Source organism: Coregonus clupeaformis, unplaced genomic scaffold (genome assembly GCF_020615455.1).
Source record: "Coregonus clupeaformis isolate EN_2021a unplaced genomic scaffold, ASM2061545v1 scaf0144, whole genome shotgun sequence".
NCBI lineage: Eukaryota > Metazoa > Chordata > Actinopteri > Salmoniformes > Salmonidae > Coregonus > Coregonus clupeaformis.
The window spans coordinates 143,179-162,317 of record NW_025533599.1 but is presented as its reverse complement, the minus strand read 5'-3'; the positions used below and the strand labels follow the sequence as shown (position 1 = coordinate 162,317).

Sequence of the window (19,139 nt, the reverse complement as noted above, 5' to 3'; positions counted from 1 at the left end):
ATTTTGCTCATTTGCACCCCAGTATCTCTATTTGCACATAATCTCTTGCACATCTATCATTCCAGTGTTAATACTAATTGTAATTATTTTGCACTATAGCCTATTTATTGCCTTACCTCCATAACTTGCTACATTTGCACACACTGTATATATATTTTCTGTTGTATTTTTTTACTTTATGTTTTGTTTTACCCCATATGTAACTATGTGTTGTTGTTTTTATCGCACTGCTTTGCTTTATCTTGGCCAGGTCGCAGTTGTAAATGAGAACTTGTTCTCAACTGGCTTACCTGGTTAAATAAAGGTTAAAACATTTTTTTATAAAAAATGACCAGCCTTTCAAAGCACTTCATGGCTACAGACGTCAGTGCTACGGGTCAGTAGTCATTTAGGCAGGTTATCTTTGTGTTCTTAGGCACGGGGACTATGGTGGTCTGCTTGAAACATGTTGGTATTACAGACTCAGTTAGGGACATGTTGAAAATGTCGGTGAAGACACTTGCCAGTTGGTCAGAACATGCTCGGAGTACACGTCCTGGTAATCCGTCTGGCCCTGCGGCCTTGTGAATGTTGACCTGCTTAAAAGTCTTACTCATATCGGCTACGGAGAGTGTGATCACATAGTCATCCGGAACAGCTGGTGCTCTCATGCATGCTTCAGTGTTGCTTGCCTCGAAGCGAGCATAGAAGTGGTTTAGCTCGTCTGTTACACTTGTGTCACTGGGCAGCTCGCGGCTGTGCTTCCCTTTGTAGTCTGTAATAATTTTCAAGCCCTGCCACATCCGAAGAGCGTCAGAGCCGGTGTAGTATGATTCAATCTTAGTCCTGTATTGACTCTTTGCCTTTTTGATGGTTCGTCGGAGGGCATAGCAGGATTTCTTATAAGCGTCCGGGTTAGAGTCCCGCTCCTTGAAGGCGGCAGCTCTACCCTTTAGCTCAGTGTGGATGTTGCCTGTAATCCATGGCTTCTGGTTGGGGTATGTACGTACGGTCATTGTGGGGACGACGTCATCGATGCACTTATTGATGAAGCCAGTGACTGATGTGGTGTACTCCTCAATGATATCTGAATAATCCCGGAACATGTTCCAGTCTGTGCTAGCAAAACAGTCCTGTAGCTTAGCATCTGCATCATCTGACCACTTTTTTATTAACCGAGTCACTTTTGCTTCCTGCTTTAGTTTTTCCTTATAAGAAGGAATCAGGAGGATAGAGTTATGGTCAGATTTTTCAAATGGAGGTCCGGAATATAAAAATGTGAGTGGAATATATATATATATATATATATATATATATACAGTTGAAGTCTGAAGTTTACATACACCTTAGCCAAATACAGTTAAACTCAGTTTTTCACAATTGCTGACATTTAATCCTAGTAAAAAATCCCTGTTTTAGGTCAGTTAGGATCACCACTTTATTTTAAGAATGTGAAATGTCAGAATAATAGTAGAGATAATGATTTTTTTCAGCTTTTATTTCTTTCATCACATTCCCAGTGGGTCAGAAGTTTACATACACTCAATTAGTATTTGGTAGCATTGCCTTTAAATTGTTTAACTTGGGTCAAACGTTTTGGGTAGCCTTCCACAAGCTTCCCACAATAAGTTGGGTGCATTTTGGCCCATTCCTCCTGACAGAGCTGGTGTAACTGAGTCAGGTTTGTAGGCCTCCTTGCTCGCACACGCTTTTTCAGTTCTGCCCACACATTTCCTATAGGATTGAGGTCAGGGCTTTGTGATGGCCACTCCAATACCTTGACTTTGTTGTCCTTAAGCCATTTTGCCACAACTTTGGAAGTATGCTTGGGGTCATTGTCCATTTGGAAGACCCATTTGCGACCAAGCTTTAACTTCCTGACTGATGTCTTGAGATGTTGCTTCAATATTGCCACATAATTTTCCTTCCTCATGATGCCATCTATTTTGTGAAGTGCACCTGTCCCTCCTGCAGCAAAGCACCCCCACAGCATGATGCTGCCACCCCCGTGCTTCACGGTTGGGATGGTGTTCTTCGGCTTGCAAGTGTCCCCCTTTTTCCTCCAAACATAACGATGGTCATTATGGCCAAACAGTTCTATTTTTGTTTCATCAGACCAGAGAACATTTCTCCAAAAACTACGATCTTTGTCCCCATGTGCAGTTGCAAACCATTGTCTGGCTTTTTTATGGCGGTTTTGGAGCAGTGGCTTCTTCCTTGCTAGCGGCCTTTCAGGTTATGTCAATATAGGACTCCTTTTACTGTGGATATAGATACTTTGGTACCTGTTTCCTCCAGCATCTTCACAAGGTCCTTTGCTGTTGTTCTGGGATTGATTTGCACTTTTCGCACCAAAGTACGTTCATCTCTAGGATACAGAACGCGTCTCCTTCCTGAGCGGTATGACAGCTGCATGGTCCGATGGTATTTATACTTGCTTACTATTGTTTGTACAGATGAACGTGGTACCTTCAGGCATTTGGAAATTGCTCCCAAGGATGAACCAGACTTGTGGAGGTCTGCAATTTCTCTTCTGAGGACTTTGCTTATTTATTTTGATTTTCCCATGATGTTAAGCAAAGAGGCACTGAGTTTGAAGGTAGGCCTTGAAACACATCCACAGGTACACCTCCAATTGACTCAAATGATGTCAAATAGCCTATCAGAAGCTTCTAAAGCCATGACATCATTTTCTGGAATTTTCCAAGATGTTTAAAGGCACAGTCAACTTAGTGTATGTAAACTTCTGACCCACTGGAATTGTGATACAGTGAATTATAAGTGAAATAATCTGTCTGTAAACAATTGTTGGAAAAATTACTTGTGTCATGCAAAAAGTAGATGTCTTAACCGACTTGCCAAAACTGTAGTTTGTTAACAAGAAATTTGTGGAGTGTTTTAATGACTCCAACCTAAGTGTATGTAAACTTCCGACTTCAACTGTATATTTATATACATTCAGGCCAAAGAGTTCAATCTTTGTTTCATCAGACCAGAGAATCTTGTTTCTCATGGTCTGAGAGTCTTCAGGTGCCTTTTGACAAACTCCAAGTGCGCTGTCATGTGCCTTTTACTAAGGAGTTGCTTCTGTCTGGCCACTCTACCATAAAGGCCTGATTGGTTGAGTGCTGCAGAGATGGTTGTCCTTATGGAAGTTTTTCCCATCTCCACAGACGAACTCTAGAGATATGTCAGAGTGACCATCGGGTTATTGGTCACCTCCCTGACCAAGACCCTTCTCCCCCGATTGCTCAGTTTGGTGGTTCCAAACTTCTTCCATTTAAGAATGATGGAGGCCACTGTGTTCTTGGGGACCTTCAATGCTGCAGACATTTTTTGGTAACCTTCCCCAGATCTGTGCCTCAACACAATCCTGTCTCGCAGCTCTACGGACAATTCCTTCGACCTCCTGGCTTGGTTTTTGCTCTGACATGCACTGTCAACTGTCGGACCATATATAGACAGGTGTGTGCCTTTCCAAATCATGTCCAATCAATGGAATTGACCACTGGTGGACTCCAATCAAGTTGTAGAAACATCTCAAGGATGATCAATGAAAACAGAATGCACCTGAGCTCAATTTCGAGTCTCATAGCAAGGGATCTGGATACTTATGTAAATAAGGTATTTCTGTTTTATAAAATTTGATACATTTGCAAACATTTCTAAAAAACTGTTTTCGCTTTGTCATTATGGGGTATTGTGTGTAGATTGCTGAGGATTTTTCTTTATTTAATGCATTTTAGAATAAGGCTGTAACGTAACAAAATGTGGAAAAAGTCGAGGGTGTCACGATCGTCTTGAAGCGAAGTAGACCAATACGCAGCGTGTTGAGCGAACATGATACTTTATTATCTTAAAGCACAAAAACAAAACAATAAACGACTCGTGAAGTCCACGGTGACAAAGACCGACAAGGAACAAAAACCCACAAACACAAAGTGAAACACAGACAGTTAAATATGGCTCCCAATCAGAGACAACCAGCACACAGCTGACACTCGTTGCCTCTGATTGGGAGTCACTCAGTCAAACATAGAAAATGACGAACTAGAAACACCCAACATAGAAACAGAACACATAGAATGAACACACCCTGGCTCAACAAATAGAGTCCATTAGCCAGGGTGTGACAGTACCCCCCCCTAAAGGCGCGGACTGCGACCGCGCCTCAAAAAAAACGCAAAATAGGAGAGGGCTGGGTGGGCATACCTCCTCGGCGGCGGTTCTGGCTCCGGGCTTGCCCACCACCCTCCAATAAACCCCCCATAGCGCCCCTGGTCCGGTCTGGTCCCGCTGGCTGGAGCTGACCTGGACGTAGCAGGAGCGGCTAGCTTCAGCTCCGTTGTGGAGCCGTTGACCGGTACCTGGTTAGGCACCGGTGACCCAGGCACGGGTTGTGCCGGACAGACGACGCGCACCCCTGGCTTGGTGCGTGAGGCAGGAAAGGACCGGACCTGGCTGACGATGCGCACCCCTGGCCTGGTGCGTGGAGCAGCAACGGGCCGGACCGGGCTGACGATACGCACCCCTGGCTTGGTGCGTGGAGCCGAAACGGGCCTCACCGGACTGGCGACTTCGCACCCCCTGGCTTGGTGCGAGTGGCAGGAACGGGCTGGAATAGGCTGACGACTCGCACCCCTGGCTTGGTGCGAGTAGCAGGAACGGGCCTCACCGGACTGACGGCTCGCACCCCTGGCTTGGTGCGAGTGGCAGGAACGGGCTGGACCAGACTGACGACTCGCACCCCTGGCTTGGTGCGAGTGGCAGGAACAGGCCGGGCCGGGCTGGCGACGCGCACCGTAGGCTTGGTGCGTGGAGCAGGGACAGGCCGGGCTGGGCTGGCGACGCACACCGTAGGCTTGGTGCGTGGAGCAGGGACAGGCCGGACGGGGCTGGCGACGCACACCGTAGGCTTGGTGCGTGGAGCAGGAACAGGCCGGGCTGGGCTGGCGACGCACACCGTAGGCTTAGTGCGTGGAGCAGGGACAGGCCGGGCTGGGCTGGCGACGCACACCGTAGGCTTGGTGCGTGGAGCAGGGACAGGCCGGGCTGGGCTGGCGACGCACACCGTAGGCTTGGTGCGTGGAGCAGGGACAGGCCGGACAGGGCTGGCGACGCACACCGTAGGTTTGGTGCGTGGAGCAGGAACAGGCCGGGCAGGGCTGGCGACGCACACCGTAGGCTTGGTGCGTGGAGCAGGGACAGGCCGGGCCGGGCTGGCGACGCACACCGTAGGCTTGGTGCGTGGAGCAGGGACAGGCCGGGCCGGGCTGACGACGCACACCGTAGGCTTGGTGCGTGGAGCAGGGACAGGCCGGGCTGGGCTGGCGACGCACACCGTAGGCTTGGTGCGAGGAGCAGGAACGGGTTGGACCAGGCTGACGACTCGCACCGTAGGCTTGGTGCGAGGGACAGGAACATGCCGGGCTGGGCTGGTGGCGTGCACCTTACACTTAGTGCGGGAAGCAGGAACGGGCCGGACCGGACTGGTGACACACACCACTTGCTTGGTGTGAGGAGCGGGACTGGGCTTCATCATAACCCTCCGCTCCCTCAGCTGCCTACCGAGTTCCTCTCGCCGTGCCTCATTTCTCCCCCTTTCCCTAATCGCCTCCAATAGCTCCATCCTCTGCAACACTAACTCCTGCTCCCTCTGCGCCAGTAGCCCCCTTAACCTGGTGGCCTCCTCACCTAATCGCCCTGTGGCAGCCTCCTGCTGCCCAGTCGCCCCTGCCCGTGTGCCCCCCTTAAAAATTTTTGGGGGTTGCCTCTCGACCGTCCGACGCTGCTCCCACGTCCAGGCTGCCTGTTCCTGGACACGCTGCTTGGTCCTGGTATGGTGGGTTTTTCTGTCACGATCGTCTTGAAGCGAAGTAGACCAATACGCAGCGTGTTGAGCGAACATCATACTTTATTATCTTAAAGCACAAAAACAAAACAATAAACGACTCGTGAAGTCCACGGTGACAAAGACCGACAAGGAACAAAAACCCACAAACACAAAGTGAAACACAGACAGTTAAATATGGCTCCCAATCAGAGACAACCAGCACACAGCTGACACTCGTTGCCTCTGATTGGGAGTCACTCAGTCAAACATAGAAAATGACGAACTAGAAACACCCAACATAGAAACAGAACACATAGAATGAACACACCCTGGCTCAACAAATAGAGTCCATTAGCCAGGGTGTGACAGAGGGGTCTGAATACTTTCTGAAGGCACTGTATTTATATGTCATACAGTATGTCTTAAAACGCTTTGCGGGACGAAGGCCTACCATATGTAAACAAACTAAATTTGACATGCTTATTCATGATTTAACTCAATCTTTCAATGATTGATTTCCTCAAATCTTTGAGCTACACACATTCCTCAAATTCAGCACTGTGTGTTTGTGGTAGTAATTTAAACCCTACTATTTCTAAGGTAACAGAGTGGTTTAAAGAGAAATGTGTTGCCATATGGCATAAAGCCAAAGAATGAAAACCATTAGTTCCATAGCAATATTGGCTTACTGTACTGTATATTTGGAATGGAATCATTGTGAAGCAGAGGAATGATGCGTCAGTTAATGATGCATAGCTGGTGAGGCTCATCCCATAACCTGTTGATGATCATGATCTGTCAGTGAACAGGCTGTGGGGGAAGAGAAAAGGTCACCGCCACACGGAAGACAGATATCACCAGAATGGCTTGTACAAGCTGTTTATAAAAAATGCTCATGCTGCAGCTGATAATGAAAATAGCTGACAAACATCAGGACATGATTATTTGTATTTCTATAATTTTTCATTGCCTGCCAAAGGTTATGGCATTTTGATGAATGGAGAGACATGATTTCAGGACACAACTCAACACACAGAATCCCTGGGCTGCAATTCTGACCCAGTAATGGCTATTGCTATGGTTGAAATTATTTAATTCAAATATTTTGTCTCACTCAATATGATAGAAATCCACTTTGATACAGATTCTGAACTCTGGGATTATATTTTATTAATGTTTACTTTTAAAACAGCTGGAACTGCATGAGTAATTTAATATCACAAATGCATGATCATTTTTTATTTATTTTCTTTGGTGAATATAGCACAAGCCATTGCCCTCATTACCCGCTCTGGCTTTTCCAAAATTCCAGTGCTGTTGAACTCACCCTCTGTTGAGGAGATGCTCCCAATTTGCAGTTTTGCGGCCCACAAAAGCACACTTTATTGCAGTCCAGGTTGAGTTGTAATTGTGTTTCTGCTCTTATCTGTTATATGAAAGCGTATAGATTCTTATCTGAAATGGAAACTAGGCTTAGACTATTCAGTGGAGTAGAGTCCACTCATAGGTATGAGCAAACTATGTTTGTTACTTGGTGTAGCCTATAGCCTCTCATCTGGAATTGAGGCTTCCATAGACTCTTATCTGACAATGAATGTGTGTAATCCAAGTTGCTACTGTCCACACACTCATACAGAATGCAATGTGTCTGTACCTGATCTGGAGTAGAGACTGTTGAAAGACTATTGTTGTAATTATCTCCTTGTAAGTGATGATGTGATCACTTCTAATGAGTGTTTGGAGAGTCTCTTATCTAAAGGTAAGTGTGGTTGGTGCTTTATTAAGAAGACATGAATTCACTGTATGGAGACTCCTGACACTTATTGGGAGTGGGTATTATAGGATTTAGCTTAATTTAGTGGGTGGTATTATTTATTTATTAGGATATATTTTAGCTTCTAGTATTTGGGATCTCTTGGGATCTGTTCTAGACAAGTCATCTGAGAAGCTTTTGAATTATTGTCACGTTAGTCAGTACAGTACTGTCATTCTGGATATTAGGCCTATTGTTGTTAGCAAATGGATGGCTGACTTTAGATGGAGGAAGATGAGGCTTGTTTATGATTAGTATTAGGTCTATCTACAAAAGGCATAGAGGCCATCTCATTTAGATCTTTCTAATACAGTAGCTCAGTTCACTGCAGCTCTCATCATGCTCCTTTGTAAAGTAAATGGACTGTGGGACGAACAGAGACAGATCCACAGTCCCCTCCCTGATTTAATCGTGGGGGACAACCATTTTTAAGGAGATATGGTAATGGTTCATAACTGTTGAACTTGATTAATGTCTTTCTCAGCGAGGGTGAGGGTGATAATGCACTTTAGATTGCCTAGCTGTCTTTGTGTCTTTAACTTTGTCTCCACATTGTCACCACATGGTCTATATCAGGCTGGAAAAGTAATATCTTCTCTGATCACCGCCGATTTCATTTATATGTTACATCTCAATAGACAACATGTTTAGTTTGTACATAGCTGTAGTCTAAGGTTTCAAAAACGGTGCTTTACATTGTACTTTCTATTCATGCTTTTACCTCACAAGCTATCATTCAATCCACATCGACTGGAGGCTGCCCTGCAAATGTAAAAAGGGACACATCAATAACTAAGCAATTAGCGCATCAATAACCTGCACTTCCAATCTTATTGGATTCAGAGGAATAGGATTTCTAATTGTATTTCTATACATGCTTGTGTTTTTCTGTTTAGTTTGAACACGTATTTGCTTTGCTCTGCTTTGGAACATTGTTACATGCAAGGAGGGGCAGAAAAATATTGACGTACAACCCAAAATATAATGTGCACACATGCTCTCTGACAAACAGCTAAAACTGTCACGCAGAAAATAATTAGTCTAAAATCATTTGCAGCCCCAAAAAAGAGTGAATTCTTTAGCTTGGGGAATATGCATCAAAGCAGAAGCTAAACTAGCGGGTAGTGATTAATGAGGAGGCATAGCAGGTTAGAAATAAAACATGAACATTACAGTGTGTAAATTAACCCATAACAGCAGAGTAGGATGGAGATCTCATCAGCTCTAAAGCAAAGCTGTACGTTGTGATAAGGTGTAGGCCAGGCCTGCAGATCTGCAACATGTTCCACATGAAGCCAAACAATGGTGTGCTGCAAACAATGGTGTGCTGCTGCCTCTGGGATACTCTGGGTGCTGCAGCTGGAGCTTTGGGTGGAAAACACCTCTCTAGTAACTCTCTAGTATTAGATCAGTCAGATTCTGAAGCTTTCAGTCTCGTCTTTACATCATATCTTCAAGGTTTAGAAACATAATGTGTGGTTTGTTCAACGGTGTTGGATCTTTTCTGTGGTGTTGGGTTCACACGCTGCTTCTATACACATTTAATTATGTCTAGGTGGCTCTCTAACCTTGAACCATGGCACTCTACTATCTCTTTGAGGCTTGCACATTGGATCTGCATTGTATTGTACAGCTGCCGTAATGCACACCGGGCCTCTTTAATTTTACTAACTTTCACTTCTGTCTAAGCTCTGGAAATCAAATATGTATTAAATATGTATTACACAAGTTTTCAATACTGGCGTTTGTCGTTTTTTATATCCTCAGCACTGTGCTGAAGATCTGTGTTAGTGAATGAAAACAGTATCAAACTGCTGCAAAAGCTACATTTTCAATTGGGTTTAATTCATGTGGCAAAAATTAAGGAGGGGAAATCATCCACAATGCTGAGCTGCTGTTACATGATTCCACATTTAGATGACTGACATTATCATCCCTAATGGTTAAATGGTTGCTTTGAAAATATGAGCTTGGGTGCTCATTGCTCTCAATATGTTCCCTGCACGGCACTAAGATGAGGAGAAAAGCTCCAACATCTGAACCATTGTGTTTCAAGAACTGAAAAAATAGGCATTTTAGAAAAGGTCCTGTTATATAAAAACTTTTGAGAGTCACACATTTTTACAGTGACAATGGTGCTTGGGAGAAAACATGTTGTACTGCATGTGTAACTATGGCTGTTGAATAACTATGTTGTTTCAGAGCACATTAAATATACCTGATAAACCTTAAGCCCAAGTCAAATTTTTCATTGCATCTTTAATGTTGTTGTTTTTTCTCTTTCTTTGCAGGCAAGTAATCTGGTGATGGACTTCATGGAACTGCACTTGGGAGCGGTTTTGTTGTGCGTCCTGGTGTTGGATTGCTGTGGTTGGGCTGAGGCTAGTATCCTGTACCGTGTCCAGGAGGAGCAGCCCCCCAGCACGCTGATAGGCAGCCTGGCATCAGACCAGGGCCTGCCAGACTCTGGTCACCTGTACAAGCTAGAGGTGGGTGCTCCATACCTGCGTGTGGATGGGAAGACAGGGGACATCTTCACCACAGAGATTCCCATAGACAGGGAGACACTGAGGGCCTGCCGCAGCATGGTCAGGGGCAAGCCCTGCTTCCTGGAGTTTGAAGTGTCCGTCACAGACCTGATCCACAACCAGAGCCCCAGGCTCATCGAGGGCCGCATCGAGGTCCAGGACATCAACGACAACACTCCGCAGTTCCCCTCCCCCGTGCTCACCATCTCTGTCCCAGAAAATACCCATATGGGGGCGCTGTTCTCCATCCCCCTGGCCACAGACAGGGACTCGGAGAGGAACAGGGTGGCCGACTACGCCCTCACCGCGGGGCCAGATGCAGCGACGCTCTTCGGCCTGCAAGTGGCGGAGGACAGGGGGGAGAAGATACCCCAACTCATCGTCCTGGGCAGTCTGGACCGGGAGCTCAAGGACTCGTACGACCTGAACATTAAGGCTGTGGACGGAGGTAACCCCCAGCGCTATAGCAGTGCCTTGCTGAGAGTGGTGGTCGCTGACGCTAACGACAATGCTCCGAAGTTTGACAAGGCCACGTATGAGGCTGAGGTGTCAGAAAACAGCCCTGTGGGACACTCTGTGTTGCAGGTAAAACATTTTAATCTTGCAGAGTGATCCATGTGTTTTGTACACTACTGTATATATTTTATACAACTCTTTCTATGAGAAAACATAGTGGTTTGTATATCCACAACTTTTAGGGTCCGACATGCAGTGCTGGGTTTCAAGGCTTTACCATGATGAAATGCCTGAATTTACAAGTTCTCAGAATGTCATCTTATTAAACTGTTGCCAAAAGCAGCAAAGCTTAGCCAATGTATTGAAAGTTTTTTTAACAAGTACATTTTGGTCTTGAGTGGGTGTTTTGGTTTACAGTTTACATTTACATTCATTACAAGCATGTGTGTCTGAAGCTGGCACGCTGTGTTTTCATATTATGGCAAAATATTTTTAATATGCACATTTAGACTCTCTTGCTTATCTCCTGCCTGCTGTAATATAACTTAAATGACAAACCTAAACCCCTTACCCATACCTCCATTTGCTAACATAATCCCTGAATTCTTACCCTGATCCCAACATCTAACCTAATCCCTTGTCTCTGATTGCAGGTGAAAGCCAATGACTCTGACATGGGCCCCAACGGAGAGATAGAATATACACTACACCAGGCATTAGACCCAGTGCCAAAACTCCTGCGAATTGATCATTCCACTGGCATCATCTATGTCAAAGGGCCCTTGGATCGGGAAGAAATCAGCGATTTGACATTCTACGTTGTTGCCAGGGACAAAGGTCCCCAACCCAAAAGCGCCAAGACCTTTGTGACCATCGAGGTGACTGACCAGAACGACAATTCCCCTGCTGTGGAGATCCGTGGGATCGGCCTGGTGACCCACAGTGACGGTGTGGCCAACATATCAGAGGACATGCCCGTGGGCACGGCGGTGGCCCTGGTCCAGGTGTCTGACAGGGACGAGGGAGAGAATGCAGTGGTCACCTGTGTGGTGGCGGGGGACGTGCCTTTCCAGCTGCGCCCGGCCAGTGACTCGTCCACTGACAACAAGAGAAAATACTTCCTGCAGACCACCACCCCACTGGACTATGAGAAGGTGAGGGAATACCGTGTGGAGATTGTGGCTGTTGACTCTGGCAATCCAGCACTCTCCAGTACTAACTCATTAAAGGTGCAGGTGACTGATGTTAATGACAACTTTCCAGTGTTTTCCCCGACCCTGTTTGAGGTTAACTTTGCAGAGGAGAACCAGCCAGGGGACAAGGTTGTGGATGTGGTTGCCATGGACCCTGACAGCGGCACTAATGCAGAGCTTGTTTATAGCATCGTAGCAGACACATCTACTAGAGGCCTGTTTGAGATTGACCCTGACTCAGGGGAGGTGAGGGCACGAAGCCCTCTGGACAGAGAACATAGAGCACATTATGAGTTCAGGGTCACCGCGGCCGATAAAGGCTCCCCCAGTCACAGAGGAACAGCCACGGTCGTGGTCAAGGTGCTGGACCGCAATGACAACGACCCTAAGTTCATGCTGAGTAGCTACAGCTTCTCTGTTCTGGAGAACATGCCCCCACTCAGCGCTGTTGGTATGGTGACGGTGCTGGACATGGATCAGGGAGAGAATGCAAGAGTGCAGCTCTCTGTGGAGCCAGACGGAGGGAGGTTTGTGGTTCAGAACGGAACAGGAACCATCCTGTCCAGCATCTCCTTTGACCGGGAAAAGGAGAGCAGCTTCACCTTCCGTCTGAAGGCCGTGGATGGGGGAGAGCCTCCCAGGTCCTCCTATGTAGGCGTTACCATCAATGTCCTGGATGAAAACGACAATTATCCTGTTGTCACCAAGCCCTCCAACTCCTCCTTCAGACACCTGTCCCCTCTAGGTGCCCCAGACAGTCGTGTGGAGCTAGTGGAGGCTGAAGACCTGGACACTGGGCCCAATGCAGAGCTGGTCTTCAGCATTACTGGAGGAAACCCTTATGAACTCTTCAGCATATCCTCCACTACTGGGGAGATCACCCTGGCCAAGGAGCTTACCCAGAAACATGGTGGGCTCCATCGCCTGGTGGTGAGGGTGAGTGACAGAGGAAAGCCTGCACGCCACACTACTGCCCTGGTGCACATCTACGTCAACGAGACCATCACTAATGTCAGCCTGGTGGAGGCGCTGGTGGGACACAGTCTCTACACGCCTCTGGAGACAGACATCGCTGGTGACCCTGACTACGGCCTGGCCGCCCAGCGCAGTAACATCCTGTACGGCAGCCTGGCTGGAGTGGCGGGCGTTGTCATGGTGATTGTGGTGGTGGTGTTTATCCGCCACCGCATTCAGAGGGAGACGAAGAGTGGCTACCAGGCTGGCAAGAAGGAGACCAAGGACCTTTACACCCCCAAGCAGGGGCCCAAGAACAGCAAAGGCAAGAAGGGCAGGAAAGGAAAGCCCTCTAAGTCCACAAAGCCCTTGGGAGAGGAGGAAGAGGTCAGCCTCCAGAAGAGTATCAAGTTCAACCTGGATGAGGTCAACGACAGCCCCAGGATCCACCTGCCCCTGACATATCCCCCAGGCAGCCCTGACCTGGGCAGACACTACCGCTCCAACTCTCCCCTGCCCTCCATCCAGCTGCTGGCCCAGTCCCCCTCTGCCTCCCAGAAGCATCAGGCGGTACAGGACCTCCCTGCCACTAACACCTTCGTAGGGACCGGAGGAGACGACAACTCAACAGGCTCAGACCAGTACTCGGATTATAGCTACAAGGCCAGCCAGCCAAAGTACAACAGCAAACAGGTAAGAGTCAGAATTTCAAAAGCTAAAATAAATATCTTTTTTCATTGTCTCTGACAGTGGTAGGAGGTGGTGTGTTGTTAGTGGAACGGCTGTGATATTTAAGGCTATGGATGGGGGTCATTAAGCTTGGAAATGCCACCAGAAAAATTGACACACATAATCAATAATTCAAAAAGGATTTAGTAATTAGGATAACATACATTCACTTTGAGGGAGAAAGGGCACATGAGAGTAATAAGAAATAGCTTTTGGTCTCCTCTTTTAGGGAGGTGGAGACGAGTCTGCCTCTCCTGCCCCTTCTACCCCCTCTTCCCCTGGGTTCATTAAGCTAGCTGGTGAACAGAGGAGGTGAGGAAGAGGGTGAGGTCCATGACTGAGTGACTTACTCTTACACTTCTGCCTGACCTCGTGCCCTGCAGTCCATACAGGTCACATGTTCTTATCTTCACACTGCTCTCCACTCCGCCTGGCTTGGCTCTGACCCTTCTACCATTGCCATGGAAACATAAATATTAATTGGCTCAGAGAGGATTCGAATGCAAAAATAAATGAGGGACAGTATGTCTGTATGTCTATGTGCATACTGTATGTGTATGTGCTTGCGTGACTGATTGTGTGCCCATCCATGTGTCTGTGTGTGTGTCTCTACAAGTCTGTTAGCTTAACCTGCGTGGTACAGTATGTTCAAGAATTGATCCTATTCTTCAGGGGAAATGGGTGACTGGGTTCTTTATATGTGTGTGACACACTAGAGCCCAGTCAGTCACCACTGGTTGGCTAGTGGCTGGTGGGTAGTTTCAGCAGATGTTGTCTGACAGCTTGGCCGATTGCAAGCCCCTGTGGGTTAAGAGAGTCAGCAGAGAGACCAGCCACCCACAGTCACTACTGTGTCCGTGATGGACAGCATATGGGAGCAAAGTGACAATGGACTGCAGCCCGGCAGTGGGTTTGTTTGTTTGGGTCTATGTGTGTAAGTCTGTGTGTCGAGGTGGGTTTTGTGTTTGGGGTGTATTTGAGGATATAAATGTCTAGTCCAGCTACGCGCTACTGCTAGTCTCTGTGCTGTGTGCACCTGTGCATCAAGCTAGCCTCTCAATCTCTGTGTTTGTGTTTCTCTGCCTGACTGTGTAGTGTTTTGAGACGTGTGTGAGTTGATTGACAGGTGGTGCAAAAACACGGACAGATGTTGAAACTCATGTGACATACCTCAGCAGATGTTACCTCATGTATGGCATCCCCATTCACATCAGGAAGAACAGATTTACCCAAATAAAGAATAAAGTCGCTGCCTAGTGGAGTGACAGATGTGGAGTTGAGAGCTTACTCTAGTCAACCAGGCTGCTCTCAACAGTGACTCACATTTTCAGAGGAGATGTACTCAGGCGTCTGAGCCGCTCAAAGATTTTGGCAGTGTTGAATGTAAACACACTGGTGCTGCCATTCTCTGTCAGCACATATTTATATCTCTGCCGGTTTCACCTCTTCTCTCTTTAACTCCTATAACTGAATGTAGGGAAAGCATGTTTGACATATAGGATGATATCTAAGAGTAAACAACCACTTAATTTTCCAGTGACGTGATCTGAAGCCTGGACAGAGCTGTGTGAGTGTAACCTATGTGTGTTTGTGTGAGTGATTTAGCAAGATGTTAAGGCGAGGTGGGATCTTACGGTTGGGTTGAGGGATACGCATCTATGGGTTTTCCCAACCCGCTCTCCCTCGCTCCGAATGTGTGAAATTACGTGATGGTTACCGGGGAGACCACTAGCTCACATTGAGCCCAGAGTGTTGATAATTAGCCCGGTCGGGCCAAAGATCTGACAGCTTTTTTTCACATAACATTTTAATGATGTGTCCCTCCTCCTTAGGAGAGAAAGAACCAGTGTGAGAGATACCAATTTGTAAGTCGCTCTGGATAAGAGCGTCTGCTAAATGACTTAAATGTAAATGTAAATATTAGCACACAGAGAAAGGCCTTCACAGTTCATTTGTAAGTGGGCGTGAGGAGCACTTGTGAAGCCATAAATCTATACTTAAATTAAATCCACGCAATTAAAATGCCTTATTAGCCAGAGATAGCTAAATGTTGTCCCCCTGTGGGGCTCCGCCTTCATCTCGGCACTGCAGCGGGCAGCTCCCTAACTCCATCTCCAGCCAACCTGAAGGATTCTCACAGAGGATTCAGGGCTATCCTTAATTAACCCCACTTCATTATTCAACTGGCCATACACTGGGTGAACTCTAGGCATCCCTGTGAGCTAGGATTACCCCAGTTTGAGTTCGCTATATAAGAGGTGCATAGATGCATTTCAGGGGGCGAGGCCAGAAGCAGAATCTTCTTCTCTGCGGATGGTTTACAACGCCATCACACCTAATACTCTGTTTCTCACTTTCTCTCTTTCTGAGACCACAGAAACCCTCAGTTCAGAGCAAATCCATGCCATCTATGATGCAGTCTCTCACTCTCTCTTCTGCTCTCTCTCTCTCTCTGTTCCCCCTCTCCCTCCCTCCCTCCCTCCCTCCCTCCCTCCTCTCTCTCTCTCGATATATCCATCTGGATGGCACCTTTATCAGACAGTCACACACCCACACACAGACACACACAGTGCAGAGACATCTTCTACTATCTGATTCAAAACACTACCAGACATTTCCCACTAACATCCTCTGAAGCAGGAAACAATGTAGAATTAGGAGGAAGTATTTGGTAGCAGACCAAGACCCTCATTTACCCTGAGGGGAAAGACAGATCAATTGTCAGCAAATATTTTGTTAGTATAGACTGGAGAGAAATATCCCAGTGAGGGAAATTCACCCGCTAATGAGTAATTGTAATACACCTGGAGCAACAGCAAGCCTCCCACTGGGGTGATCGAGTCAACACAGTAAGGACAAGGAAGACAGCAGAGAAGCAAACAACTTCAATTAGCACACTGACTCTAATGAAATTGGGGGTCTTTGAACCGGGACACAGGGATTGATTTAATTGACATAGCATTCTTAGACAGAGTAGTCTAGGTTTGCCATCTGAGATTGGCTGGCCTGGCCTTGCATAAATGTGGATGACCTCTCGGAGATTGACTTGCCGGGGCTGGTTGGTCTCTGAGACCCTATGTTGGGTGTGAACGGTAAGAATGTAAAGTGAAATCACAGTGCACTCTGCACTGCCGCTGTGTTGAAGTGGGCAATTTACAGCTAACTTTCCCCTGATTACCTTTTACGGGAGATTACAGCTGGAGACTAAGTGAGGCTCCCAGGGCACATTCAAACCCACAGGCTAGCCAGAGCAAATGTACAGACAGATTGTCATGGTAACTAATATGTGGCACCTGTACACAGGAAAATGAAGATGATTATGATCTTGCTTATCTTCAAGCCCAATGTGCTCCCCTATAATATGACTCCCTTTTCCCCCTATCGATTTGATCAAATTACCTGGCAATGCTGACTTGCTGGTTGATGCAGTCGGAAAAATATTATAAACTGACACTCTCCCAGCATCTATCTGAACCTAATGGAAAGCTGAGCCTTTGGTTACCTATGTTCCATTCTCATTTCTCTGCAGACAGATGCTTTCTGTGGGCTGCCATGGTCAGATTCCTACTTTTATGTAAATATAAAAAGAGAAGCTCCTTTAGGTAAAACTCTGTGGAGGCTCAGCTCCCTGATGGCATTGCCTTTAGCTCAGATATTTTATCACCACACATTCCAGCCTCCTTACCTTCTGCCAGGCGGATTAGTGCTTTATCAATAAGCAGCTTAGCGCCAAAGTGTCCCTCAATAATGTGCCACGGTATTTTCTCTGCTGCTGCTTTAACTTAGACTCCTCTCTCTTCCCCATATCCCTCTATCTTCCTCTCTCTCTCTCTCTCTCTCTCTCTCTCTCTCTCTCTCTCTCTCTCTCTCTCTCTCTCTCTTGCACTCTTTCTCCTCTCTCTTCCTCACTTTTTCTAACTCTATTGTTAACTCTCCTCTCGTCTGTAACTTGGAGCAGTATGAAATATGTGTGTATTGTGTAACTAAGCTAATTGTCAAAAGATAACTGTTTTCTTAAGGCCAGATAGCTATCATGTTTATTTAGTCAGAGAACGCGCTCCCATCTCTCCAGTGAGGGAATTGAAAAAGATAAAAACGCAGACTAGACTGTCTCTAACCAAGCATCGGGATGGTGCATGCCAATGGAAACGTACAGAACCTCCAGAATGTTTAACATTGCAGAGGTGTTTTATCCCCCGTATACATAGAGAGTGATAGAGAGGAAGAGAGGGAGAGAGGGGGGGGTGAGACGAGGAGTGAATGAGTGAGAGGTGAAAAAAGGAAGTGAGTGGAGGGAAGGGTGTGTGTTTGTCTACAGGTCATATTAGGAACCCAGACAGAGCCCAGAAAAGTGGGGAGGAGAACAACAGACCCGTCAGACATGTAACCCCATTAGAGGTCCTGTATAGAGCACCATAAAATCCATTAAGACCCATTAGGAAAGTATACAGTCACACATACACCTCCAAGGCCACTCAGCCACAGAGGTGCCCAGTTACACAGATTCAATCAAGCTTATTTATTTAATTGTAGATTTAAATGTCATATTTTGCATAATACCCAAGTCAGCATAAGGCTATATATAATTGGAAATCTTTGCACCCAATATATTTGTATTCGCTCTGCTGTGGTACCTGATTACATGAGGCTCATTTTAATACATCATTATTAATATGATAATACCAATTTCTACAATGTTTCTATAAATTAGCTACGACATGGATTGTTGGCAGTAATTGTTGTGAAGTAGATTTTATTGGTAACCGTTATGCACATGACCGACTAGTTTTCTCATGTGTTTACAGTGTTTTTATCTCTGAAATTGATGACATATTCTTCATTAAGGCTGATTGGCTTTCCTGATGTCTGGGCTTGGCAGCAAGTTCTATTATATAAGGTTACTGTAGTAAAACGTCATGTAACCAAGAAAAAAATGCCCAACATTAAAGATGAATGACATGAATAATGTAATATACTCTGACTTAAAAACAGAACAGAATGGATCAGAAATAGTGTATTGTGTGCTTGTCCTGAAGTTTACCCCACTAAACTGCACTCCACTAGCACCTCCACTAGCACCTCCTCTAGCACCTCCTCTCTGTACTCATTTCTGGGGGAACACTGTATGCAGCTGTGAGGGTTCTTGCCACTGCCTCTCGTGTGATTAGTGCAATGCTAATTAAGTTTGATGAGTTTGACCCAAATCTTTGAGAAGCAGACGTATTTAAGGCAGAGATTGGGAATTTCTAAATCCAAAATAGCTGATTCCCTGACTTGGCCGTAAATGATTGTTTCCTGGTGCATCGCTGTGGATAATGATCCACTTTTCAAAATCACCCAAAAGCCCAGCAAAAAAACACTCTGAAATAAGTTATTGCATAATTCCGTTTCCCCTGCTGACCAATGCTGGCAGACATGAGAAGTGATCATTATTTCTTTCTGTGTCTTCGCCAAACTAGGGACCAAAGATACTAGAACATTTCATAAATATTGAACCCTGCTGGCTCTTGGGTTGCTGCAAAAAATATGTTCACTGCTGTTTCATGTTGGCACTGAAAAAGAACATGACTTAATTGCATAAATCTTTGGATGACAGGGAAGAACTTAGCATCTATGACAATGGGAATTGTTCCGATGGCTCTGCCTGTTTGTAT

General features: G+C 46.2%; 1 protein-coding gene across 1 annotated transcript in view; it reads left to right on the top strand.

Annotated features, from left to right (window-relative positions):
• The window catches only part of LOC121573772 (protocadherin-1-like), a 138,865-nt gene that overhangs the window by 9,581 nt on the left and 110,145 nt on the right, over positions 1-19,139 (top strand). Inside the window, exons 2-3 of the mRNA XM_041886020.2 lie at positions 9,917-10,738; positions 11,263-13,449. Coding sequence (XP_041741954.2) covers positions 9,932-10,738; positions 11,263-13,449 — 2,994 coding nt within the window. The 5' untranslated portion in view covers positions 9,917-9,931. The remainder of the gene's footprint in view (positions 1-9,916; positions 10,739-11,262; positions 13,450-19,139) is intronic.